This window comes from Bombus huntii, chromosome 12 (assembly GCF_024542735.1).
Source record: "Bombus huntii isolate Logan2020A chromosome 12, iyBomHunt1.1, whole genome shotgun sequence".
Classification (NCBI taxonomy): Eukaryota; Metazoa; Arthropoda; class Insecta; order Hymenoptera; family Apidae; genus Bombus; species Bombus huntii.
In genome coordinates this window covers 8,377,124-8,404,603 of record NC_066249.1, presented here as the reverse complement: position 1 = coordinate 8,404,603, position 27,480 = coordinate 8,377,124, and the positions used below count along the sequence as shown (strand labels likewise).

The 27,480-nt window shown below is 39.6% G+C and overlaps 6 protein-coding genes across 13 annotated transcripts in view; 3 read left to right on the top strand and 3 right to left on the bottom strand.

Annotated features, from left to right (window-relative positions):
- Positions 1 to 14,929, top strand: part of LOC126871838 (dynein regulatory complex subunit 7-like) — an 87,832-nt gene extending 72,903 nt beyond the window's left edge. For 2 of the 4 annotated variants that reach the window (XM_050631105.1, XM_050631104.1), the window contains 9 exons: positions 12,135 to 12,248; positions 12,587 to 13,004; positions 13,086 to 13,343; positions 13,421 to 13,577; positions 13,671 to 13,737; positions 13,841 to 14,053; positions 14,143 to 14,355; positions 14,429 to 14,653; positions 14,744 to 14,929. In XM_050631105.1, coding sequence (XP_050487062.1) covers positions 12,135 to 12,248; positions 12,587 to 13,004; positions 13,086 to 13,343; positions 13,421 to 13,577; positions 13,671 to 13,737; positions 13,841 to 14,053; positions 14,143 to 14,355; positions 14,429 to 14,653; positions 14,744 to 14,929 — 1,851 coding nt within the window. Of the gene's footprint in view, positions 1 to 12,134; positions 12,498 to 12,586; positions 13,005 to 13,085; positions 13,344 to 13,420; positions 13,578 to 13,670; positions 13,738 to 13,840; positions 14,054 to 14,142; positions 14,356 to 14,428; positions 14,654 to 14,743 lie in introns of all 4 variants that reach the window. The other 2 variants (XM_050631103.1, XM_050631102.1) reach the window with 1 other exon arrangement.
- Positions 14,846 to 16,960, bottom strand: LOC126871840 (FERM domain-containing protein 8). Of its 2 annotated transcripts, XM_050631106.1 has the most exons (7): positions 16,767 to 16,958; positions 16,576 to 16,666; positions 16,059 to 16,499; positions 15,528 to 15,982; positions 15,299 to 15,457; positions 15,061 to 15,232; positions 14,846 to 14,995 (listed from the first exon to the last, which is right to left on the bottom strand). In XM_050631106.1, exons 2-7 carry the CDS (start codon positions 16,664 to 16,666, stop codon positions 14,955 to 14,957), a joined length of 1,359 nt encoding a protein of 452 aa, XP_050487063.1. In that variant the 5' UTR covers positions 16,767 to 16,958; the 3' UTR covers positions 14,846 to 14,954. The 2 variants fall into 2 exon arrangements, with proteins under 2 accessions (XP_050487063.1, XP_050487064.1); XM_050631107.1 differs by lacking the exon at positions 14,846 to 14,995 and having other exon boundaries at positions 15,091 to 15,253; positions 16,576 to 16,960.
- A 119-nt stretch (positions 16,961 to 17,079) lies between these two features.
- On the bottom strand, positions 17,080 to 19,359 carry LOC126871841 (eukaryotic initiation factor 4A-III). Its single transcript, XM_050631108.1, has 6 exons — positions 19,211 to 19,359; positions 18,839 to 19,061; positions 18,383 to 18,718; positions 18,078 to 18,300; positions 17,737 to 17,991; positions 17,080 to 17,662 (listed from the first exon to the last, which is right to left on the bottom strand). Exons 2-6 carry the CDS (start codon positions 18,981 to 18,983, stop codon positions 17,410 to 17,412), a joined length of 1,212 nt encoding a protein of 403 aa, XP_050487065.1. The 5' UTR covers positions 18,984 to 19,061; positions 19,211 to 19,359; the 3' UTR covers positions 17,080 to 17,409.
- Positions 19,360 to 19,593: 234 nt separating this feature from the next.
- Positions 19,594 to 22,315, top strand: LOC126871843 (MAD2L1-binding protein). Its single transcript, XM_050631111.1, has 2 exons — positions 19,594 to 21,586; positions 21,670 to 22,315. The coding sequence occupies exons 1-2, from the start codon at positions 21,201 to 21,203 to the stop codon at positions 22,034 to 22,036; spliced, it is 753 nt and encodes a 250-aa protein (XP_050487068.1). The 5' UTR covers positions 19,594 to 21,200; the 3' UTR covers positions 22,037 to 22,315.
- On the bottom strand, positions 22,297 to 24,021 carry LOC126871846 (uncharacterized). Of its 4 annotated transcripts, XM_050631115.1 has the most exons (5): positions 23,882 to 24,021; positions 23,042 to 23,814; positions 22,800 to 22,973; positions 22,652 to 22,742; positions 22,297 to 22,548 (listed from the first exon to the last, which is right to left on the bottom strand). In XM_050631115.1, the coding sequence occupies exons 2-5, from the start codon at positions 23,071 to 23,073 to the stop codon at positions 22,426 to 22,428; spliced, it is 420 nt and encodes a 139-aa protein (XP_050487072.1). In that variant the 5' UTR covers positions 23,074 to 23,814; positions 23,882 to 24,021; the 3' UTR covers positions 22,297 to 22,425. The 4 variants fall into 4 exon arrangements, 2 of the variants coding, with proteins under 2 accessions (XP_050487072.1, XP_050487073.1); XM_050631116.1 differs by lacking the exon at positions 23,882 to 24,021 and having other exon boundaries at positions 22,543 to 22,586; positions 23,042 to 23,875; XR_007691772.1 differs by lacking the exon at positions 23,882 to 24,021 and having other exon boundaries at positions 22,491 to 22,548; positions 22,805 to 23,875.
- LOC126871842 (uncharacterized) lies at positions 23,931 to 27,377 on the top strand. Its single transcript, XM_050631109.1, has 4 exons — positions 23,931 to 24,643; positions 24,879 to 25,286; positions 25,360 to 26,163; positions 26,241 to 27,377. The coding sequence occupies exons 2-4, from the start codon at positions 24,944 to 24,946 to the stop codon at positions 26,273 to 26,275; spliced, it is 1,182 nt and encodes a 393-aa protein (XP_050487066.1). The 5' UTR covers positions 23,931 to 24,643; positions 24,879 to 24,943; the 3' UTR covers positions 26,276 to 27,377.
- The last annotated feature ends 103 nt before the right edge of the window (positions 27,378 to 27,480 follow it).

Genomic DNA, 27,480 nt, shown 5'->3' with positions numbered 1-27,480 from the left:
ATCCTTTCCCTCCCTCTCCCCTTCTCCCCGCTTTAGACACCGACACGGTCGCTGAAATTTTCCTCGCCGTCGTTTTCATAGGATCCCGTCGCCTCAACCGTCGCCGTTGAACCACGTTTTATATTTATTTGGATAATTGTGGCAGTTAAAAATAAATCGCATTGAACGGTCACGTCGTGTCTAGCGAGGCGCTATCGCTGAAACTAGGTTCAACGCATTCGCGCGACTCTCCTTCAGGATCGTAAAGTAAAATTTATTCCATAAATAATTTCTATAGTCTTAGCGATAAATCAATGTCCGTGGTTTATTTTCCGCGAGAGATATTTATAAATTTACGACGAACTCGTACCTCTCTACGGTCAGCCATTGTTATCCAAGAGAAGATTACGGGACGCGCGAATGAAACGAAAATTTGAACGTAACACGCTCGAATAAGTTCGTATGGTTTTTCGTTCGTTCGTTTGCGCTAGGTACGGGAGCGCGAAAATACTCGTTCCTTTTACGCGCGGATAAACGCGGCTGCGAACGCTTCGTACGGCCCTGCTTTTCGACAAACTCGCCAGCACTGTCGCCGACCGATAATTCGAGCCGCCGCAAACTCGACGTCTGTTCACGACGCGGCGCAAAGTTGGCGGACGACGGCGAACTGGGATTGCTCGGTTATCCGGGTAAATACGATGGGAAAAAAACATTATTCCGAGGAGCGATCCGCAAACGTGAGATCCAACATGTGCTCTTTATCCCGCCTTCTCCCTACGCTCGATAATTTTCAACCGTCGCGTCGAATCCATCGATACGATAAAAGTCATCAACTTCCTTCCGTGATTCGTCTATTTAGACGAAACGTCGTTACCGATTCGATAATGCGAAACTTGTTGACGGAATTTTAAATGTTGGCAATTCTATCTGTAACGGAAGAGCAAGAGGGAAATATAAATAGTAAAAACGTGGAACAAAGCGCCGTCGGAGAAGAGTAATCGCATGGCGTATCTACGAAGCCGTTATTTACCGACGCGGCGATAAGTAATTGCGAATGCAGGAAAAGTGATCGACCGTCCGTTCCAGTGTCCGCTTTAAATCGAACGCAGTGACACGCGTTCTTTGCAGCGATCGTTCGACTCGACCGAGATATACGATCCAGCCGGAGTAACCAAAACGATCGACTCGTCTCTTTTTCAAAACTTCTTAATGTAAACATCGGACTATAGTTGACGATTAGACCAAGCGAACGATTCGCCTCGACCAACTTGGTCGCGTTTGCTTTCTCTATAACTCGTACAATTTAATTTTAATTGAATAACATTTTAATAGTCGTTTCAACGATAGAGAAACTTTGCTACTTTTTCACGATGCACGTTGATCGATATCAACAAACAACAACTTCTTTTCTCTCTTCGCTGTTTCGATACCATAGGACAGCCTATCACGTCCTTAACCTCGCACCTCGATGACAAATATCGACTAGCAATTATGGCGCACGCAGCCAACAGTGCGTTCTTCGAGCTTAACGACTCGCGTTCGACGGTGGCGTCGATTTCTCTTGCTTCGCTCGACTTGGCGTACACGTGTACATAACGACAACCGTGCGACGGTACGATAAAGGGGAAAAGGGAACCGAGTCGCTGGATCTCTCGAGTTTCGCGAAAGTTGCGCCGCAGAGACGCTTAACGAGAACATAACCTTGTTACGCGATTGGATCGACGTTCGCCCCGACACGACGATACGATAATCTTGTCCCGTTATTGCGTAATTGCATTAACGCCTTTGCGCGCATTGAATTTCACACGTGTGTGCGCTCGCCGCGGCGGAGTATCGGCGACCGCGGATTAAACGCGGTGAAATCCTAGAATATCGAGAGTGTTTCGGTCTGTTTAATAGTATTTTGAAGGTGGTAGTGGCGGCGCGTGTCATTAGCCAAACGATCGTAAAAGTGTCGAGTACTTCACTAACGTCCTGTTCGCTTGTACTTTCGACAAATGTGCATAGTGGAATCCATAGAAATTTCCGATATTCCTTGATAGAAGGAACGCGTTAATAAGCCACGAATCGTAACAAACAAAGTATCGCGTGGTCGTTGTTTCGCAATTTCGCCATTTCGCCGTTACCAAATATTCTCTTTCTTCGTAACGATATCTCGTTATCTACGCTCGATCGTATCTAGCTCTCGCGTTCTAACTGCGATAATTTGTTTTGCTCGGCTGCCGATAGAAAAATCGTTCCATGATTCGAGACGGACTCTTCCGAAGACAATAGCGTTCGGGAAGCACTCTATCCTGCAATTACATACGTCTATCTCGCGAAAGATGGACGACACGCGCGCATGTGCCAAGGATAAAGCGTTCGAGCGATAATAAAGTAATTATTAATCCGTCTGTGTACGTATCGATCGTCCCGAAATAATAGGAAAAACTATTAATGCGTTTGTAGTCATAGGCAATCAATGGGTAATCAAATCTCGCTTTATATTATATTATACGCTTATATGTTGTTATATCGATCGATAAAACATGCGACGAAAAACAAGGGAAGTATTAACAAGCGCAGCTGTCGCGTTCGGATTTTCGCGGTTTCGTAAACGATGAGAAATTTGTGGTACCACGGTCGATAACCGAAGGAAGAGACTTCGAGTGATCGATAGAACGCTCGCAAGACACGCATCGAACGCTGAAATTGGCGGCATAAAGTTCGCGTTTACTGACGCCTGTTCTCGCCGATACACCGTGCACCGTACACCGTACACCATACACCGCTTACGTATCGTCATCGTCGAGAGGGCGTTACAGCGTGACGTCACGCCACTACTGCTACGCGTTTAACGAGACATTGGTGACGTTACTCTCATAAACCTCGCGGCTCAGCCACCCACCCACCACTAGCCATCCCCGTAAACGTGAACTGTTTCGACGGGAATTCTCAACTCCTTTCCGAGTTTCTAATTTGCCTACTCGACAAAGTCGTACAGAGTCGCAAGCGCGCAAAATTTTTATCAGTTTTGTCATTTCGTTTCGTATCACGCTGTTTGCTTCTCGAATACATTTAAAAGAAGCAATCGACGGAATAACACGTCGATCAACGATTCCGTCTGAATAAAGAATCTTTTAAAGGTTCCAGTTGCTTTTCTCGTCATCGGACGATGATCAATTGAATTGAGAGGAAACCAAAGCTCGTCGTAGCTATATGTATACACGTGTATGTATCGTAGATTCGATAAAACACGTGCATCAAGACGTTGCTCGGACTGTTTTCTCTGCTGCAAAGTTTTCTACGCAAGGCAGCATATGTACGTATAATACACAAGGATCGTTTTCAACGGGCGACCGTTCCTTACCGACGTCCTCGAGAGTTAGTCACCTCGAGCACCCTTAATTCGATTACTCGTCGATCCTGCGAACACTCGCCTCCTTCGTTGCTCTTCTCAGTCGCTCTTGCACCCCTCGCCTCCTGCCTCCGTTAACTGCCTTTCTATGTACCAAATCGAACAGGCGCCATCAATTTCAGGTAAGTGCACCGAGGGAGGCATTCCACGCCACTGATTTCACAATAAACCTCTTTGTTTCTGCCGCGGTGTGTACGTACGTACGTACACATATGTGTACTTACGCGTATACATATCTCGGTGGGTAACGATGAAACCGAAAAAAATGCAACGGATAGGTACACCGGGTGCTAACCTATTACCAGCTCGAACGAAATCTTTCCTTAAACGACCGCCATCTCCGGGATAAGTCCGTCGCGGTATTTATGCGAGAATTATGCGAGCACGAGGGTGTACAGGTGTAAGTACACGCGGCGTATCAGCAGCGGTAATTACGCGGCCTCGGAAGTTAGCGTGGCCGTCTCGGCGACCAATAAAGTAAATTGTATCGTGGCCACGGCAAATAATGATAATTAACGACGATCGAGGACGCGAGTTTCCGACGGGGTTCTCGGTGCTTTTAAGGGCCCTCGAGAAACCGATCCGCCCGCTGGAGGAACTACCGACAAAGAAACGTTTCCTAGCCACATTCCCCTTCGACGGACGGACCTTGCGCGCCTGGGGAACCCATCGCGTGCATCGTCGCCATCATCTTCGACGTATACATAATTTCGTTCGGTCGCTCCCTAATCGAGACCTGTTTCCCTTCTTCTCCCTGTCTCTCTTCCTCTTCCTTTTTCCCCTTAGTCGTGGTTTCCTTCGTTTTCCTCCGTCGTCGTCGTCGTCGTCGTCGTCGTCGTCGTCGTCGTCGTCGTCGTCGTCGCCCCGTTTTCTCGCGTCAGGTGCGCCACGAAGCTCTCACAGTGCCCGAAGGCATCGATTTCGTCGTCCACGTCCGCTCAAGCTGGACACTCGCGTTCGAGTTTGGCTCGCTCGTGTTCGATTCCCGAGCAAGTAATTTGGAAACAGGTTGCCGATAGCTCTTGTTTCGGTTGATCGAGACGTACGAGGTCGAAGATAAGTTTCTCCAGCTACTTCTTTGCACCTAGACACGAAGACCCTACGGTGAGTAGGGTCGAGGTGGAAGAAGGTTGAGATAGGGGGTTGCTCGCCGATGGTTCGAGGGGTGGTGGACGAAGGATGGATCGAGGGAGAGTCAAGCGGTTAGGAGGAGGGAAGGGCTACGAGGAAGGTGGCAGCAGAGGGTGTAGAATGGGTCGCCGGTAGAGGGTGTAGAAAGGGGATGAGATGGGGGTGGCGGTGGTCGTGAAGGGTGGCCGATGGTGGCGGACGCGGGTGGAGAGCGAAGAGAGAGAAGGTAGGGTGGAATGGGGGGACGCCTAGCTGGAAACGCGTCGGTTCGCCGGCACACTAAGTATAGGCGTCCTCGCGACGCCGGCCGTCAATATACCACCCCTAACTAACCCCCCGGGGTCCGTGGGTGTTACTGGCTGGTAGAGAGCGAGACGACCGAGGGACGAAAGAACGGGACGCGAGGAACGTTGGTGCGAGAGACCGGGATTGGCGAGAAAGGCGGTGTGACGAGGACGTAGATAGTCAAACGGATATAGAGAGAACGGAGACGGAGAAAACACGAAGAGGGTGGGTTGCTTCTGCACGAGGGATCGTAGTCGTCGTCGTCGTCGTCGTCGTCGTCGTCGTCGTCGTCGTTGCCGTCGCTGCCGCCGCTACCGTTGCAGTTACCGTCGTCGTCGTCGTGGCCGTCGTCGTCGTGGTCGTCGTGACCGTCGTCGTCGTCGTCGTGGTCGTGGTCGTCGTCGTCGTCGTCGTCGTCGTCGTCGTCGTCGTCGTCGACGTCATCCTAGTCGTTGTGTGTACGAGGGTAGGTGAGCTTCATCCAACCATCCTATCCTATCCCATCCTATCCTTCTGACGCTATCCTATCCTGGCGTAGCTTAGTTTAGCTTAGGGCCCTGCCACCCGGGAGGCTGCTGCCATCAGAGGGAAAGAGATGGAACGGTAACGGAGAGAGACGAACGTAGGGAGGACAAGGATGGATATATACCGTGTGACGAGAGTGAAACAGAGAGCAAACACCCTGATAAGCGAAGAGCGAGAGAGAGAGAGAAAGAGAGAGAGGGAGAGAGAAATAGGAGAGAACGAAGATAGGTAGCCGGGTATAGGGTTTGGTGGTAGGACATTGCGGATATATTCGCCTCTATCCAGCGAACCGGCCTCCTCCGCGCACGGCGTAGCAGCATCCTCTCCGGCGTTTCTCTCTCCTGACCATCCTGCGACGTAATCAGCGAGAGAACCACCACCCACTCTCCTCCTCTAACCCACCCACCATCGACCCCTTTCTGCTCCACCTCCTCATCCACCTCATCCTCTCTTGCTCTTCCTCCTCATCCCTGCTTCGTCTCGCGTCTCACCGCGACCACCTACCGCCATCCCCCTTTACTCCTGTCCGCTTTGCGCTACCCCTCGGCATCCCTTGCTCTGGCTGCCGTGGCATGCATCTATCCGGACGTCTATCTACCTATCTATCTCGATGCACTGGGTGTCCGCTCGAAAACCGGCCTCCATTCCTCCCTCTCTTTCTGCGTGCGAATCCGACGACCGTTCTACCTCACGGTGACGATCCATCGCGAGATTCGGTCCCGCGATGGCATCGTTTCGCGCTAGATCCTTAATGGCGATCGCGGTTCCAGATACCTGCGTAATTCTCCACGAAACACGCGTTCTACGATACGTATATGCTACCTGTATATGCATAGTATACGCGCGACAACGTTTCTAGAAAGAAAGAAAGGTCGCAGCTTCGACAAGAGTTTCCACCCTTGTCATTAGGGAAACTAATTAACGCACGAGAAAGCGTTTGTTTTATCACGATGTTCTGCTATGACAGTTTTTATTAACGACACTGGTCGACACCCGTTTAGGCTAAACCAATCTCGTTGAAATGTTGCTCGGTGACGTCTCTGTTCTTTCTCTTTCTCTCCTTCTGCCGCCTCCTTCGTAGCCTTTGAATACATTCTTTTCAATTTTGCGAGAGGGCAACGTTGATTTCATTCATAAGTATTATATTCACGGTACTTCATAAGGTCCAATCTGACGATCCTTAACGGTGGTCCCCCACCTCCTCATTCAACGTCAGTCTCTCAAAAGTGCTTAAAGTTCCTTTTAACGGGGAAACTTGCTCCATAAACGAACAGCGAGAACCAAAGTAACCATCGAGTCGGCTAGGCTGCGCGGATTAGAGAAAGAATCTTGAAATAATGTTGCCGCGCTGGTACGTAAAAGGGAAATCTTGGAACAATAACGCTCGACCGGCAATCGTCGATTCGTCCTTTTCACGATCGAATTAGCAATTTAACGCCTTAATTAATTACCGTTTGCTCGTTCGTACGCTTTGTTTCATAGAAACGGCTAAAAAGAGAGGGACTCGAGATAAGAGAGGAAGGAAAAAAGTCTGTAAATTGCACGTCGATTTATTTAAACCCTCCTCGAACGTCTCGCGTTTCGGAAGAATTGGCATAATTTTAACAGACACGGCGCGGCCGATAATAGCGTTAAATGGCAAACAAGTTTTTCGATCGGTGACGCAGAAATGGCCGAGCAATTACGAAGGTGTGCAAGGACGAATGACCGTGTGGGAATACGGCTCGGTGTACACGTGTATCTGTTATTGTGATATGGATGTTAATAGGTTAGGGGGTCTCCGGAGAATGTGGGGTGAATCACGATTTCGATAAGGGTTTATATTCCTCCCGCTCTCGTCCATTCTTGGCTCCCTTCCTCGTCCTCCTCCCTCTTCCTGGCTCTTGCTCTTCCTCCTTCTCCTCTCTCTACTCTCTACTCTCAACTCTCAACTCTCAACTCTCAACTCTCTACTCTCTACTCTCCTCTCTCCTCTCTCCTCTCTACTCTCTTCTCTCTACTCTCTACTCTCTACTCGTTCGCTTCTCCATCCCGCCCCTTTTCACCATGCCTATCTTCCTCTTTCTGCGTTACGGCGCGCCTCGCCACGCCGCGCCGGTTCCGACTGTCGCCGCCGTTTCTCCCTCTTCGTCCGCCACTCGCTCATTGAAAACCGGCTCTAGGGCTTCCAGCGTGCCGGGTTTGCACGTATATGGATGCCTCTTCCTCTCTCTCCTTTTGGTAAATGCGTGTACGTGCGTGTTTATGCACATCATATACATACACGCACGACGGGACACGCGTGTCCGTATATGTACTTACTTTATAGCGCCGACGCGACGTCAGAAACACGTGTACGGCTCGTTAGAGTAGAGAACGGTGAGGCTCTGCTTGCCGCCCGCTTATGTATCACCGGTATTTGTAACGATCAGCCATCGACGGGGGCGACTCGAACAGGTCTTCTCCCCCGCTGCTCCCCAAACATTCGGTTCAACTATTTTAAACTCATAAACACTGATGATCGCGACTTTTTCTACAATTAGAGTATCGCGTGTGTCCGCATATCGATCTATTTAGATTTAACTAAAAGAGAAAAGTTAGTCGTCATTTTATTACGATTATTACAGATTGTTGATAAATTCGTTCGACGATTACGTACTTACCTATGTGTATCGTTCGTAAAGCAAGTTCGGAGAATACGCAGCCCCTCTCTCTTTAAGTTCATTCAACGCTACGAAAACGAACAGACGATGCCATGAAGTTTAAAACTAGGCTCGTGCCGGGGTAGTTTCACTCCCCGTTCCACACAATCAACGGTATAATCCGTTCAGTTGGCCAACGAAGTTACCAACTTGCTCTTCCGTGTCTTACGAGTCGAAAGTATTCGAAACAGCTGTTTCTTATCGTTAGTCGCGATTCGCGCCAAGAACCAACGCAATTTTAATAACATCTACTCTTTTCGATCGGCTAATCTTTAAAGTGGAACGTCGTTGAAATCGAAGAGACGGAAACATCGTTTTAGGTTATGAAACGCGCGTCGTTGGTCGCGCGCTTGTCGATCCGATGTTTGGCCGAACGAGATTACGTAATTCGATATAGGCGGTCAGTGACAACCACGAAAAACAGTGTCGACGTTTTAAGAACGATTATCAAGAAATCACCGAGAACCTGTGTTTCGCGACAACTACGAAATCAATTCAATTCCGTGATAGCGCGAACGAGAAACATCTTGGCGGGCAAACTGAGGTTAAAGTTTAAAATCATATTTTGCCAGTACATAATCGGGCTATTTACGCGTAACTAACAATAATCGTATCTATGCGTAATCGAAGCGAAACTTGGTCGGTGTTGGCCGGTATCGGATTATAGTTTATATTTGTTAAAAACGTCTGCTGATAATCTGGTGAGAATATGAAAATATCGATGTCTCGAGTCGACGCTAGCTGGCGCGACATATTTAGTATCGATCAATTTTCTGTATCGATCGCGACTTCGATTCCCTTCGATGACAAAATCGTATTCGATTGGCGCGATAAAGGTCTGAGACGTAAAGATCGAAACGCGTCCCGGTAGCCGCGGAGCTTTTGCCTTCGGACAACGAAGCGACCGCTTGCACGTCGCGAGCTCCGGTGAGTTCGATTTTATAACTTTCCAAAGTGCCGCGTAGTGCACGGGCAAGCATCAGGATCCCCGCGATTCGGTATCTCGGTACGATTTGCAGGGCATGTAAACCCGCGTAGGTGTAAACCCAGAGCGTAGGTGTGTTGGTGTAGGACGCCCTCCGCCTCGTCGCGTAGAGACGCAGTTCACACAGAGGAACCTGGTGAAACATCTAGCCAAGGTATATAGGCAGGCAGGGACTAGGTACTATCTAGTATCTAGTAATACCGGGTACTAGGTAGGTACGCGCCGCGCCGCGGACGCCAAATAGTGGTTCGCATATTCAGAGAGATAGCGACGTCGCTCGGTGCGATCGCCCCTGATTTAGGCCTCGTTCCCTCTCTCTATCCTTCTCTTTCTCTGCTTGTCCATCCCTATCCTGTCTTTGTAGTCCTCTGTATCTACCTCTCTGTCGCTCTTCATCCCTCCTTTCCTTCGCCCTCGGTCGTTCCATCTCCCAACGCGCGCGCCAACACATTCGTGCCTAGGTATATCCACGCGTGTGTTCATCCGTACACATAGTACACATAGCACACATACACAGCCGTACACATAGCACTCTCTGGTCGCGTCCACGGATAACGTCCTCGATACGGCGGCCAGCACCGAGCACGACATCGAGGCGTCCCGAAAAGCGCTATCTCGCGGCACCCCGCTCCAAGCCGACCAATCAGCGCTTCGATCCACGCTTTCGACCGTCGCGCTTTGATCATGTACCCTGCGACTGATACCCACGAGCATCGTCTCGGCGTAAATCACGTCCTCTCTCGTCCACTTCCGTGAACGTAGATCCGAACGAGAATTATCGATACCGTGCCCGTCCCGGAATTAAGGGATTTTTCTCCTTTTAGATCGTCGCAATCTCCCAGCCTAACGTTTTTTCATCGCGAATAAACCTACTTCCCTCTTTCTCTTTTTATTCGATAGCTAATGGTACCAAGGTTATCACGTTATATAGCGGCTGCCAGAAACTTTGACACGCCGTTCTGTTTATTATAACATTTACGTATTAGTCCAGCCCAAATATATCCAATTTTCTATCGTTCAGTAGTATTTCTACATAGCAGAGGACTGGAAGAATGCAATATTATGAAAATGAAACACAGGTGGCCTGATGAAAAGGCGCTCCATTGGAAAATAAGAGTGCGAATGTGTCATTTATTTTCGAGTTCTGGCCGATTCATGTTTAAAAGCTAATTAACATGATATTTTTGATCGGGAAATACAAAATCTGATCAACTCGATAGGGAATCGGCTAGAAAGTTATTGTGATACGCGACGTATGGTTATTCCGGTTTCCCGATCGAGCTATCGATTGTTAGTATCTGCCACGGGCCACCGGAACCTTGAAATCGGATTTCATATTTTCGATATACTTTTATACCGATCGTTAGAGTTCCACTAAATCGCGACATTGATAAAAAGATTACGGTCGACGTCGTTCTATCCGCTTTAAACTGTTCCGTAGCTCGGGAAAATCTTCGAGCCTTCTTTCCAGCAAATCAACTTTACTCTGGGAAAAGCGTGTTACATGTGAAGTTTTTAAAACGCCCGTGATCCTTATCCCTATATACACGAGTAAACCTTCCGATAGAGTTATCTAACCTCCTACAATTAAAAACAATCTCCTTATACACATATAAACATATATATATATGTATATATATTATAAAAAGACCGACAAAACAAATTCGTTCTTCTTTGCAGTCCTAATTTTTTGTTTTTTGCTTCGAATTTTAATAGTATGGTTACAAACGTAATCCGTGAAATAATTTTAAGCTGATGCACGGTCCGCTTTAAAACATCTACAAGCTGATCACGCGATATCGGGTGGAAAACTTGTATCGATAAAAGTAGTCGTCCGAAAATCGTGGATATTCGTAATTTCCTTCACATGGACGCGTGAAATTGTACCGAGAGTATATATATATATATATACATATGCATGTGTGTGTGTGTGTGTGTGTGTGTGTATTTTTGTGTGTGCGCGCGTGTGTATGCCGTGCATAATTTGTGACTCGTGTCGTATATCTGAGCGATATTCAAGCGAGAGCCGATTCGTCCGAGCTGTAAATTATCGCAGGCAACGTAAGTTCATGGTTGAGAAACACTGAGCGCAGCTGCCGCGGCGGCGGTATCTCCGCGTTGTCTGCTACCTCACACCCTCGTCTTGCGTCCCACGTGGGTGCCGGTCGAAGGGGTCGCGCGGAATGATGGTGACGCGCGGGGGCTGGCGAGGGACGGAGGGGGTGAGCAACGCCAATGGGCGAGGAAGCGGGACCGAGGGCGTTCGAGGGATGGCGACGGAGAGGCAGGGTGGACAGGGTGAGGTTAGGTTGGGTGGACAGAGGGGGCGGAAGTGGGTGAAGGGATCGAGGGATAGCCGCACCACCCACTGACCATCTCTGCCCTACTCTAGCCCAGGCTACGCGCTTACAAAAAAAGACTGCCTTCTCTCCCGTTTCAAGACACGAGAGGGCGAGGCGACCCTTCGACTTCAATTTCGAAGTACAGTTGAACCTCCCTTACAAATTTCGCACAAATCAGAGTATTTCCAGCAATCGTGACGTCTTGACAATTTTTAAATTTATCGTATACGGCGAATTGTAACGAGCACCACGTTCGTAAATCAATCTAATCGTATTTTGCAAAAAAGGTTTTTTATTCCATAACTTGATTAGCCTTTTCTTTTAATTACTCTCCCTCTCTTCCTCACCCCCTCCCACCCTTCTGCGATATTCCTCCCACTCCCTCTGTGATACACGGCCACTTCCGTTATACGGTACAGTATACATTTTACGCGTAGATCATAATACAGTCGCGTAGGTCAGGGACCGAGAATACGCACGAGTTGCCACGTGCTCGACGTCGTATTTGAATGTGTACACTTCTCGTGTGGACGATTAGTGGCTATGTGTAGGATGTATTTACTCTTTAGTATTGTTATTATTATTACTTCTGCGTTTTCACATGAAACCTACGGCAAGCGGTTACGCAATCTAGCGACAGTCGATACAGTAGATTCCTTTGACATGTTGTCTTATTGAGTGTCGATACATGAGTCGCTATGTTACCTCATTATGAGAACGTTGATATAAAGCAACAAGTGTTCCTGCTTATTGAATTACAAATTTTCCCGCTTATGATATCGCATTTATAATATTATTTCTGTTTACAGCCAAAACAGCTGCGTTCACCAACGTGGGTGCAGAAGCTTCGGAAGGGCAATTGCTTTGAATGCGCGACATTTCTTACTAGCTTGCTACTAGGTCAAGGATATAATGCGTTCGTGGTAAGTGGTTACGCATCCAGAGAACAAACGCTATGCGATTTGACAAGAAGGTCGTGCCCCTATATACTGCAACCGGAAAAACATACTAAACGAAAGCCGGAAGAGCAACAACCTAAGATTACCAAGTATGAACTTAAGCTACCTATAGACTATAAAAGTCAATTTTTATCAGAATTAGAAGAAGAAAAGGCGAGGAAGTTAGAAGAGAAATTAATTTTCGACGAAAAAGAACAACAAAAATTGATCGAAGTAATTAAAATTGATTTCATTTTCTTGGAGGGGAATTCTTACAACTTTCTTTATGGTTCTTGTCTGAAGCGAATTATGTTCGGATTTAGGAATTAGAGCAGCTTCCACCAGATGAGCATCGGGGACATAGAATACATGCTTGGGTAGCGATATTGCCAGAGTTAGGCGGAGTAAGGGACCAGGAGATTCCTTACCCACTTTTTATCGAGTCTACCACGGGGGTATCCTTCGAGGCCACTGACGATGACACAGCTCAGTTGTACTTGGGCGTAGAAAGCATATGGAACGATAAGAATTATTGGGTAAATATGCAGTCATCCGTAAAATCGTGCGTAAACATAGTGTGGGATTTAATGAAAGTGGAACTGTGGGAACATTTGCTCCCCGGAGAACCGTGGACAATGCATGGAGTAGGAGAAGAGATCGATGAGGAGTCTGATGTGCAACCAGAGAAACACTTGGATATGCCATTCTCATATGTAGATCCAATAAAAATTAGCGAAGCAGGTATATAAAAGATATTAAGTTCCCCAATATAAACGTAAATTATCGGTTATGTTAATGCATCGTCACATTTTTGTTTTGCAGAATTTGAAAAACGGTTCCCAAATGGTACAAAAACGATACTTTATAAGAAAACAAAAGTTGAACTCTTTGCTCCGTATCTTCAACTGGATGGCGTAGTACAAAGAATTACGATATATAATGATTACGATTACACGACTCCTATAGAAATATATGAAACTTATGCAAATAGATCTGACAATCTCGTGGAATCACGGAGAAATATAAATGACAATACAGTTATAGATTATTATAGAAGAGGCCGAGCAGATCAATGTAAAGGTTGTTTATTAGCATCATTACTTCTCACATTATTCGATATACGTATTTAAATCTTTTTATGAAAAATATAATTACAGAACATCGATACTTTGTTGATGCTTCCAATGAGATAGATAGCGAGCGAATTTTAGATTTTTATCACGTTCCACGTTTCGATGGTCTATCTAAATTCGAAATGAACCCAAGCTACCTAACGCAACACTTTGTCGGTCGCGATGACTTCCTGTATTACCGGTAAGCAGTAACTTGTGTGTACATAATTAAAATGTAAATTATTAAAAGCACTACATAATATTAACACCAGAGTTTCGATCGGCTTGAGAACAGGCACGTGCAATTCTCACAAGATAGGAAGACCTCTGCTCCGCAAGATATTCATTACCGACATATATTGGTAAGGTAGAAATTGCTAATCTATATCATTTTTAAAACACATCGCGCAAAAATAGTTTTGAATAGTAGTTTAGGTAATTTGAATTACCTGATTGAATTTACAGAATATTGTCGAGAAATTTAATAGAGACGAACGAATAAAAGCGAGCAGAAACATAGCAATTCGTGAATTCGCCATTAGTGAGAATGAAATACGTCTTACGTATCATTATCATTCAGGACAATTTACCAGAGCTATACGAACATATATAAAGCCACCATTAGCAGAAAGGGGAGAACGATTGATTCTCGATCCATCAATGATGCATGGATATACTGTGAGCCTCTATCAACTTTGTTAAAAGTTTTTCTAAGGGACAATACTAAAAGACAATTCTAAAAGACAATTTTATTATCTTATTTGCAGCCTCTAGATGAATCTGAAAAATCCCTAAATTTATTATACGAGCTAGAGACACAACTGTATGAAGAGGACGTATCTATATCTCAAGTTAGAGCGGCGGAAAAGGAATTATGTGCTTTTCTCGAAACAAGGGACAAGGAATACTTGATGCCAACGCTATTAATATCTGTATATGATAAACTGAGAGAATCAAAATCCTTGATAGAAACATTAGTGGTAAAAATAATAACAATAGATTTTTATTAACTAGATAATTAATGCACGTTGATGATTAATCTATTAAATACAGAGAACCAAGAGTGAGAAAGATATCACGGAGGATGTAAATTACTTGAAACCGTATTTAGCTCGTTTAGGAAATCCACCGGAACTATCAAAGATTGACGCACAGTTCATACAATATACATGTCTTAATGATTACAAACAGTTACTTATGCGCAGAGCGAATAAGATCTTACGTGAGTTTGACGAATGCTCGCAGGAATTAATGAAAACGCAGGCATTGATAACACAGGTCAATAAATAGTCATGAAGTTATGTTGTTTAATATATTTATTTGATATAAAATTCAATATAGAAAAGCAGGTTTTTTTTCTTTTTACAGGAAGGAGATTTAACCCGCGAAGAAGAAGAAGAAATATTAGAAAAAATTAATGAATTAAACTTTTACTTACAAACGTTAGAAACCAGATTAGATCGCCATAGAGATTTAGTTCCTATAAGATACAAAATGTTGCTGCATCATTTACAACAAAATCCGCATCTTACGGTACTTAAAGGTGATAACTAGAATTATCCCATGTGAAACCGTATCTTCATTGAAATGACCAAGAACCCATTTGTCCAATACATCGGCCTAAAATAATTATATATCATAAAAATATCCTTAAATTTTTAACGAAAAGGTTGTTTATTACCTACCTTCGTCGTCAAAGGTTGCCAATGTGAATTTACTAAGTTTATTGGTAAAACTTCCGATATTGGAACCTACCGCATGGTCCGTTAAACGATCAGTATTCCCAATATCACCGTTAGTTCCATGACGACGATGTTCCTCGGCAAAGCCAGAAATTAATGTGTCCATCATTATTGCCTAATAATAAAATAAATTCAACTAGTTTAAACAATTAAGTTTAGCTTCATTAAAATCAACTCGTACTTGTCTCGAGAATACTTGTAGAATTTTATAAACTCGTGTCCCATTCTCCCGTACAGGAAACTGTAGAAATAAACATGGCAGACAATTCAGATTACTTTCATCAGAAGGTTTCGCCATTTCCCAGCTCAACTCTGAATACCTTAGACCCAATAATAAACTCTGTAGAAAAGTTATTTTTAACATGTTACTCGAACGATAATTAATTATTTTATGATGCTTGATTCCTTACGCATTGAATGTCATCCACGATATATACACCCGATGAATTAATAGCAATGAGTACATGCATATCACGATTTGTAATCCATGATGCAAGCCCTCTCACAGGACGTTCGATTTGCCCTTGAAAAAAAGCCGCGCCATAACATGGCAAGCTCCAACAAAACTCTAAATACTTTTTGACAAGTTTCCTCGAATTCGTATTAGTTCCTGTGTGATTTGGTATTCGTTTGTACTGTTCAAGTAGCCGAGCCTCCGGTGCCCCTTTTCCTCCTACTAATCCTAATCCCACACCGAGACCTAATAACAGACTAGGGGAAGTGTAATGATGAGGCAAGAATCGACCACGATGCCTTCTGAAAAATGCCAATGTATGACTTTGGGGATTATACGGGCCAAGTTCAATTCGTGCTTGCAAAGCACCCAAACTTGCATATCGCGCCTGTCCCTCGCATGGGTAACGTCCTGATACATAGATATAAACATAAACGTTACAGTACAAGCTTCTATAGAAATATGGAATAATTAAATAATTGATTACCTTGCAATACGTTGTTTCTGGCTTCTGCATATAATAGCTCTAATACTTTAGCTTCCTTTATTTGCTCCTCGTCCGACCGAGAAAGAAATACATTTCGTCTGAGACACAGCAAAGGTTCTTCGTCTGTTTCTTCCCTCTGAGAACTATATTTTTTTACTAAGCGATTCCATTTTGCAGCCAACTCTAAAGGCTTATGATTCGGATGCAATTGGACTTCTAGTCTTGAAGAGCAAAGCCACAAAGCAAAAACTGTTTGGCTAGTGAATAAAGGAGTCCTTGTTAATCCTAATTCTCCTTCAGATTGGATCATTGCAAGAATTTGATGTGCAGTGGAACTATGTTCAACATCCATTGATAGAAAAATTCCATTCATTAAATATACAGCTATTCTTACAGTAGACCTTCCAACATTTAAATATTGGGATTGATTCACTATCATTGCTAAACAAAACAAGATGGTAATAGGAAAATACTATTACATAGAATCAAATGTTTATACGAAATTGTTATTACTTACAAGTTGAAGTATGTCCATCAGGTTTGTAATCATTTTGGTAGCGACGAATAGGCTGTCCTCGCCTAATTGTGCAATCTTCTTGAGTTTCCATGCTTTTTCAATTTCCAAATAATTATATAAAATTATATCTTATATTTTCTATTCTCATTTCTGAATGTTAACACTGAATATATATTTATTCTTCTACATACTCTTATGTCATTTCTCCAGGAGCATGATTATCGAGTGAGTTTTAAGGGAATAAATTGCTGATATAGATGGAGTTGATATTTAAAGGATAGATTAATAATAAGCAACTCTTTTCTCTCAACAGAGGAAACAAAACTGTACAATAAATTTCAATTAATTCTTACAAGTCAACCATAATACTGCTCTGCTGCCATCTAAACTAGAGAACCAGTTATTGATTATTTCTCCTTGTTTGGAATAAACTGTCTTGATATGTTATACGTAATTTATTTATAAATTGAAAAAAAGGGAAAAATAAGAGTAATTAGACCAAAATGTACTTCTTCTCTATATTTTATATTATCTATCACAATAAAGGTACAAACTAACATTTACACAATTATATATTTGTATTAGAAATTTATTACGTCCTATAAAATTTTTCATAGATACATTTTTTCACAGTATGTTTAGAAATTAAACACGTAGGTGCGATAATTAAAGCTTCTTTTAAGCTTTACAAATCTTAGTTTTGTAGACGTGTAGTGTGATTTCGAATGACTGTGTTTCTGAACAAATGCTACGGAAATATAATTTACAGATATATTTGTAAGTAAAAATAATTCTTTCCTGTTAAATTCTTAGAATAAGTCCTGAACATTAAAATTATATTAAGTCTGCTACATTCATAGGCATCTCATCAATTTGTGTTGAATAATATTGTTCAATATCTCGAAGAATCCTTATGTCATCAGTTTTTACGAAATTGATGGAAACACCTTTTCTTCCAAAACGTCCCGATCTTCCTATTCTATGAATATACAACTCACGATTGTTGGGCAAGTCATAATTAATCACAAGAGATACCTGTTGGACATCTATTCCTCGTGCCCACACATCAGTAGTAATCAAAACACGACTAGAAAATAACAAAATAACGATAATATAATAAGTTCAATTTACAATGTTACTGTTTATAGTAAAATAACATACCTTTGACCAGATCGAAATTCTTTCATTATGTTATCTCTTTCCTTCTGTGGCATATCACCATGCATGGAGCAAACTGTAAAATTAGCCTCCCTCATCTTTTCAGTTAACCAATCTACTTTACGTTTAGTATTACAAAAGATTACTGCTTGTGTTATTGTCAATGTATCATATAAATCACATAGTGTGTCAAATTTCCATTCTTCTCTTTCAACAGCGACAAAGAACTGTTTTATCCCCTCCAGTGTCAGTTCATCACTGTGAATAATAACAATAATAATAATAATAATAATAATAAATTGAATAATATTGAATTTCTTTCAATTCAGAGAAATTGAGCTTACCGTTTTACAAGAATACGAATAGGATCTGTCATAAATTTACTGGTCATTTCAAGAATTTCATGTGGCAATGTTGCAGATACCAACACAACTTGTGTTGCAGGTGGCAAATATCTGTATACATCATAAATCTGTTCCTTGAAACCCTTATTTAACATTTCATCAGACTCATCAAGAACTAACATTTTTATGGCTCTAGTTCTAAGAACTCTCCTTTTTATCATATCTAAATATCATAAGAAAGATAAGAAATTTGTATTAATATATTATAACAAACCTTGCATAATTATTTCATATAATCAAATTACCAAATACTCTGCCAGGTGTGCCTGATACAACATGCTGTCCATAATCTAATTTTCTAATATCTTCTCCAAGATTTGTACCACCTATACAAGCATGACATTGAACATTCATAAAATCTCCTAAAGCCAGAATAACTTTCTGTATCTGAGTTGCTAATTCTCTTGTAGGTGACAACACCAATACTTGTGTTTCTCTAACTTGTGTGTCCAATGATTGTAGTATAGCAATTGAAAATGTTGCCGTTTTTCCTGTACCAGATTGGGCTTGTGCAATCACGTCTCGTCCTTTCATTATCGGTTTAATAGACCGCTGTTGAATCGCGGACGGCTTTTCGAAACCTATAATTAAAATACCGTTTTACAATCAGTAATGCGAAGTTCTATTAGATACTGAACTGATAGTATAAAATAAATAAGGTTATGTTTAAATACGATAAAGAAATAAAACTTTGATAGTACCGTAAGCGTAGATTCCACGTAATAACTCATCTCTAAGTCCCATATTATCGAACGTTGGAATAACCTCCACATCTTCGCTTGTTTCAAACTCAACGTTTGATAGATCTTCTGTTTGTGCGACGCGACGTGATTTTACTTCCGCCATTTTTGTAATTTGTGAAGTTAAAGTACAAGTGACTTGAATATAGCAACGAGCAAGCAAGCCAAACTTTCTTATAAATCACTAAAAATATGATATTATTTACTTTTTAACATGCAGCAATAATTATATAATAAGTAATATTGTGTAATAATTAAAAATTCAATAGAGATAAACTGTTCTTAACGAAATGTCAATTTTCGACCACAGTCGAGTAATAATACTAATATTACCAAGTGAAGGTGGCACGCTGCTAACATATATAAGAACTTATAAAATTAAGGATCAACACCTCTCCTTTCGAGGTACTTCTGAGGTATCCAGCGACTGTTTTCTGTTTATATTCCTTTCGGCTTTAGACGACTTTCGGTTTACATCTCTTATACTGCCCTTACATCACATCTGTTTCTCTTACTGTTTTCTGTTTATATGCTTAACATTAAAAATAATGACACCTAAGGCTTCCCAGCCTATGTCCTAATAGGATGATAGAAAGTAACTGGATATTGTGCAGCAACAAGTACTAGGTAGTAACTAAAAAGATTCATAAGCACAACATAACAGAAATTTATAACAATATCGTGTTTAATCTCATTTTGATCAGGGAGGTCTCACTAATGTGTCAACGAAATTTTTATTAACAAAAAATCAAAAATAAAGTTTCATCGTCGCATTAGCATTGTCTTATCTGTTCGAAGGTGATAAAGTCATAAAGTCCTAAAAGATCTTCTGAAATCTGAATGCTCGATACTGGATCTAACGGTTCTTGGCTAACTTTATATTGCCGAATCTTGTCCTGGCAGTATTTAACCCAGCTAAAAAGGGAAACCTCTCCTCCGTAGTGGGGATGACGAGTGTGCAATAAAGACTCCTTTTTAATTGTCAAATAGCTTTTAGCAAAAATTAATAAACATATGTGGATAAAACTTTGCCCATTTTTTTAAGAATGACAAAAACTATATTTTCACGAAGTTTCAACTTCGCATTCTCAATTTTATATAAATAATTGACAAGCTCGAGTTTTGACGGTTTTTATTTATTTACGGCTTAACAAATTAACCAATCTCAACGTGTGACGTCCCATTTGATAGAGAACAAACAAAACACCAAATAAAATAAAATGTCATAACATGTTTACTATTCCAACTTTTCGACTAAAGTATGTCGGCTAAAGTGAGTTATTATGATTCAGTAATGTTTATCAATTTGTGAAGCATTATGAGAGATAAGAAATTTGATATTTGTTTACAACGTTCAGAGTAACTTAATAAACGATAGCTAGCGACTTTGGCTTGATTCCTTAGGAACTGACGAATTCATAACATTTTACAATAGTAAACGATTTCATATACAAGGTCGTTGAATTTGTCTTAATAAACGCCATATAATGTATCAAGGAAAAAAGATATGTGGTTTCATGCGACGATGAAAAAATATTCATTACACTCCAATTGACATGTCGTGTGCAAAGGGTTAATGTTAAATCTGAATGGTGTGTGGAAAATATATTAAAATTATTGCATTATTCCACTGATCCATTATTATCCATTATTAAGTTTAAAGGAGAATATTCTCTTTTCTTTTCTAAAAAGAATATAGTAAACAATTAATTTCTCTTTCTCGGGCAACTTACAATTAGTTTAATTATTGCACGATTTTATTATTTTTATACTTGTCTATTTCAAATATAAAAATAGATATAAACTTTTTCGTAGAGCCGTACAATTAAATAGGTTTTGTAGCGTGGAGCTCAATGGGTTTTTGTCCATGCTAACGTGCAACCAAACAGGGCAGATCCCTAATTTTATAGGATCTTGTCTATGCTAGCTTGTGCCACCTTCAGCACTTGGCCGTATGATACAGCACTAGTTCGAAAATAACTAGAACCATAAGCGTGAGCACTCTCATTTCCTCTCTGATTATATTAGAGATATAACTTACTGATATAACTTAAAGTTTAGGTTTGCCATTGGTAGTGATAAATGCGGCTTGGATCAGAATATTTTATAACCGCGAATAATGTGTTTAAATGACAATTTTTACAAGTTATTACTTTTATTGTTATGTAGATTTTCTTAACGTGAAAACAATGTGTTCATAAGTGTATAAGAATATATTTTTACAATTTATTGTATAAATTGGTATTGCCGAGCTGGTACGAGTCAATGAATTAGATTTTACTTCGATCGTGTTTAAAGCATTATCAGAAAAACAAAAGTTAAAATGAATATTAACGTAATGTTGGATGAACATTTGACAAGTCATAGTTGTGTGAAACTCGTAATTGAATTCCTGAAATATATTTTATATCAGAAACAGCAAATACCCTTTACATACGATTCACTATCTAAGTTACAAATGAAATCAACGGACAGAAATTCGTCTGATATAAAAACATTATTGAATTCTTTGAGAAGCACCTCAGAACAATTAAATTCGCAGTTTCATCTAAAAGGCTGCAAAATCAAAGAAATTGCTATACTTATTGGTGCTACAATAATATCACCAAGATTACACATCCGAATTGAATTTCCATCTGATATTCTTAGTAGCCAAGAACACTTGGAATGTAAACATGCATCTAGGAAGCCACTGTTAAGTTTAATGAGGTAACGAATGATAAAAATTTTTGCATATAATATTTATCCCATCATTTCTTATAAGATGAAATGTTATAAAACAAAATTTTTAGGTCAATGTTGGAATGTCCAGCATTTCAAGATGCATTGACTTTACCATTGCATCCTACAAACACCTTTGTGCTAATACAAAAGAGTGATAGTAATTCAGTGTCAGAGTTCTTTTTACCTAAACCGCTATATGTACCTTCCAAACAGAACTCAAATTATTTTGTAATTAAACTGCAACACAAGGATCAAGTAAAAATAGACTGTAATTGCATAAATGTAGTGAAAGTTTATAACGAAGTGTCTGAGTCTAATACTAACATAGATAAAGACATTGAATTTTTAAATAATTCTAATGTGAGTATCACACATGTTCCCTATCAATGGTATCAATCTAAAGAAGTGATTAAAGGGTTTAAGTTTACAAGATGACCATAGTTTTAAGATCTAATTTTAAGATAACCAATTAATAAAATTATAGTAAATTTTTAATAAATATGGAGCATTAGATTAATTTCTAAGACATTGAAAAAATGGATTCTATTAAATATGTTAATTATGATATTTAGAATATGCAGATAACTGCAAGTATTATATAGATTATTTCCTAGAAACCTTTTATAACAAACTGTTAATCGTGTAGAATATATATTGATTTATACATTGAAGATATATTGATTATAAATAAAATGTTGTATAACCATTAAATAATTACATTTATTTTTACTGTTTTACTGTTTTACATAGTATAAATTTACAGAAAAATGTAAAGTTTGCACAGAGAATAAACTTTTTTTTATATGTATAATAAACATTGAGAGTTATTCTTCCTTTAATTCATAGATTTTAATCCTTAAAATTCTAAAGTCATTGATCATAATTATTCTGGAAATTAATATTACCAGCCCTCCTATCCAACTGCACATCATTACAACTGAAGGGACCTTAAGGATATTTATTACATATTTCAATATTTCTTGTACTATAAAAAATAGGTACATAAAAAAAGTGTAAAAAAGGATAAAATATGTTTGCATGGAATATTACCTGAAGATATAAGATTATATTACACATATAATCAAGATTATGTGTGTAAAAGTTATATATATTCATGTATATCCTTATGATTTCACAATCACTGTAAATAAGCAATTTGTAAGAATTATAAATCTGAAATAAAATTTAAGTTTGATACCTTACATCCACAACTATTTGGCACATATCATATATTTCAGAAGAGATATTTTTTATATTTTTGCTTAATGTTTTATATCCTTGTTGTAAATTATAATGTGTATATATGGATATAATTGTAAATACAAGATTAAAGTATATTGCAGGAAATACAATTCTCCATGGACCTGGATATCTGTATATATAAATCTAATCATATATAGAAGAATGCCTGTTTGGTAAAAAAAAAAATAATTAACTTGCATTGTTACATCATATCCTCCTTTCCCACACATAAGGAATAGAGTAAACCAAACGATTCCAAATATACAAGATGAGAAGCTTGTTATTAAATACACAACGCATATATTTTCATACTGATAATCAATATAAATATACTTCCACCAGTCTGAATTAATTTTACATACACCATGAATATCATCTAATTCTATATCTTCTTTCAACAGAATAGCTTTTGCCCACAATGGGCAATTACCTCCGAAAATTTGTTCCTTTATATTTCATGTAATATAATATTTTAATTTATTTCTCTCTACAAATACTAATAAAAACTATTAATTATACCCATAATGTGTAGAACAAAACGCTAGATGCATATCCGCTAATCGCGCACAGTAAGTACAAAAACATTTGTAAATATTTCCATAAACAAGAAATTTCAACCGAATCACGTTCAATAAGTTCTTGATATTCTTCTAAAAGTTTCATCGAGACTTTCTTTATAAAATCAAAAAATACAAATTATTAAATTTGCAATTATATTCTTTACCATACCGGTGATTAATATGATTACGCGCTAAACTTCATCCATATCAAAAAATGCGTACTTGATTGGTCAATCGGGTACAAACAAAATTCAAATGCCAATGAAATAAACAAATTTCAAGAAGTCGGAAAGATCATTTTACAGTGCAGTATAGATTGTCACCACATATAGATAATTGGAGTCGAACGAGAATGCACAGTGTCGTTCTACTCTGAATAGTTTGAATCGATCGATGTGTTTTTAATGTTCACTGAAAATAAAGTCCCAAATTAGATTTTCTGAATATCGGATATAGTAGATTTAACGTAACTCCGTACTTTGAAGGAAGTGTTGCAGATTGATCGTGGGAGTTGGACCAAGAAACGGAGGAACGCGCGGACCGCGAACCGCCACAGTGTTGTCGACGAGAAGGATACACGAAGGCGAGAAATTCTTGTTTTTTTTTTACATCCGAACATCGAAAATCACGAGGAAAACGATGGTAGATGCACGTTCTAAAGGGTCATCGAACGAATAAACTCAATTGCCGTGGACACGTAAACCATTCGTGGATGAAGTGAAACACATGTGTCGGTCAAACTGTGTTTTCTACTATAGAGTGCCCGTCCCGTGTTTGATCCGTGAAAATCTTCCGTTTAGAAAGCCAACTTGTACGCCAGTTACAATAATTTATGAAATATCAACGTGCTTGGTTTTGGATAAGCCTATTAACGTGACGAGCTGCTTATTCGAAATGAAATAGAACTGATTGCAGAAGGCGGCAGTGCGTGGGTGGGTGGGTGTCTAGCGATTGCCACTCATGTATAGAAAATTCCTTTTGGAATTTTGCACAAAATGTTACTGTTTGATCAATGATAGTGTGCTTTTTTTATTCAGTATTATTCTGTTCAATTGACACATCATTAACTGGCACATTACCCAAACAAATGTTTTTGGACATAAGAAAAAAATATATCAGCTAAATTTCAGAGTAACGCTGCTCTCACTGTCAATTTTTGACCTAATGTCAATTTGACAGTTTTAAAGGAATAAGATCAATATGATTCTGTCTGCTTGTTGTTATCAACTTTGTTGATTCTGTAAGAAACCTACATTTACTATATTATTTTGTTACTATTGACATTATTGTTGAATCCTTTTAATGTCTTTTCATAGTGTCTAATATCTTAAGTTTTACCAAGTGTTCATTTCTTTTCTTGTAAAAGATGCTTTCCTCAAATTGTGAAACAAAGATACTTTAGCAAATATCTTCAAAATTGTCATTCATAGTTCCAAAACAAGAACCCATTTAAGGTTCTGCCTCTTTTGTTAAAGTGATATTAAGAGGCTAAAGTATGAAAGGTCAAGCGGAGAAAAATGGATATCGGTAAAGTATCAGCATGCGCGAGAAGTCAGCAGAATGTCATGCTCACGCAGGTCACGTGAGGGGCACAAGAGAAATGTGCTCACGTGATCCTTCTACATTACACTCAACCCTTACCAAGGCAAATGGTAAAAATTCAAACCCCCAATCAACACATCATTCAGAAACACGCATCGATAATAATCTACTTCCAACTCCTGGTGGACGTTTAAAATTTTTTAAAGACGGCAAGTTTATCTTGGAACTATCCCATCGCAGGGATGGAGAAAGAACTACATGGTTTCCAGTTCCAAAGAAAACCTTTTGGCCACCAGCTAGCACAACTCCAAATAGACAAGAGAGTTCCACCTCTCTTAGTGGTAAGTTCTACAAACACACAATTTGTTTTCTATGAAATTAACTCAAATCTAACATCATTATTTACATTTACAGTTTCTGATGATAATTCGTCGATTCAGTCAAGTCCTTGGCAAAGAGATCATTGTTGGAAACAAGCAAACCCAAGACGTAGAATATCTACAGAGTTTAATTTTTACTATTATAGAAGTCCGAAAAATCATTTGTGCGCGCATCCTCGTCTAATCGCAAGAAAGCGTAGACGTCCATTAGATCCTACGTCTTTGTTACTCGTTCCAGAATCAGTAACAAATTATACAAAACCAATTCGCAAAGCAAATGGAACATCGACGGGAAAGGTTTTGAACCTAATTATAGACAAATTGGCCCGTCTCCTAGATCCGAATGTCGTTTCACCTCGTAAACGTATCTTGCGCGAATTAGAGAGAGTATCGTTAGAAGATCAAGCGTCGAAAAGGCGCGCAACACCACAGCCTGCTTGTACAACAACGGCTCCTACTCCGTCACCAAAACAATTATCTTCATATAGTATAACAAGTATTTTGGGAGAAGATAAACCAAGTCACGAGCAAGGTTTTTTGAGGAATTTATTAAAACCAGATGATAGACAAACTGTGAAATACTCATCAAATAATTCATATCCAAGAGTACGAATGGATCCATACATTGGTACAACTAATGCACCTCTTCAGCATCCACTTTATGGTGTACCAATGTTACCTCCTGGACCATATAGAGCTCCCTTATGGATGCATTATCCATCACCCGTCCATTACCCACCTCCTATGCCATTATACGCACCGCCACCACCTCATCCACCATCTCCTCCGGTTCATCATTACAAAGACTACAGGGAACAGACTCTTACACCTCCTTCGGGTAAATTTTTAAGAATATATTATTTGGTATTTATTAAATGTTACAAAGAAAATTCATTTTATTTCTGTCCCGTTTAGATATGCCTCTAAATCTGTCGAAGCATGCGGGTTGAATCTCAGGATTATAAAAGTTGGTGCCTTATCAATGGACAAAAACTGCGTAAACACTGCCCGTGCAACGACAATGCGATATATTAGTATTTTTTTATCCGTAAACAATAGTATCATAGTAAGTAGAAATACGCAACCGGAAAAACAAAGTCTGGATGCTATTCTTGTACATACAAAAACAAAAACTGTCGAAATTGGCATAAATAAGTATTATATATTAATGTTAAATTAAATCATGAGTAGTATTACACAATTTAATGTTAATTGTAATTAACATTATGTATGTAGTACATGTAATCTTTTATCTTATATATGTGCTCATTGTTTTCTCTTTTTGATTGTCGCGGAAATACTTTATTGAAATTCATAAATGTGTTCACATTCTAAGAAGATTATGAAATGTGATTCTCACTCATCATTTTTACTACTCATGATATAAATACTATAATGAAGGAAAAAAGAGCATGGTCTCATCTTACGCATCTCACTTATGCATTATCTTGTTATTCTTATTAATGTTACTGTCATTATTACCATTAATAAATGATACGACTATCTATTTTAAAAGATTCATAAGAAAGACATAGAATTATGTACAGAGAACAGATTATTATATTTAGTAGAAATATTCCTACGAATAGTAATATGATATATATATATATAATACATTTAGGTTAATAGCATCCACAACAGTATACATTTATTTATATAATATTAATGAACAAAAAAACAAAATTGCTTGGTAAAGACCGTGGGGTGTGCCTTAAAAGATTACCTAAATTGCAAAAAACTAAATTATAAACACGAATCGATTCACGAATATGTATTATTATTACTACTATTACTACTGTGTACATATAAATATAATTTTGCGTTACGTATTTCCATCAAATCGACTATTCGTCATTATTTATTGTTAGTCAAACATTACCAAACGTTTTACGCGAAAGGCAAGCTCACACAGGCTCTACAAACTAGTGAGTAATTTTAACTATTCATTTACATACAATTTTTTATTAATTGAAACAGATGAAATATGTGACTGCGCGTAAGCAATTGTATAGAAAGACTAATTTCGTAAATATATAAATATTTCACATACTACATGAGAGTTTTTTTTATTTATTGTCACGTTACATGTGTGTTTCTATATTTATTCGGTTTTATAAGATAAATCATTCTATTGTATAAATATATTTAAAATCCA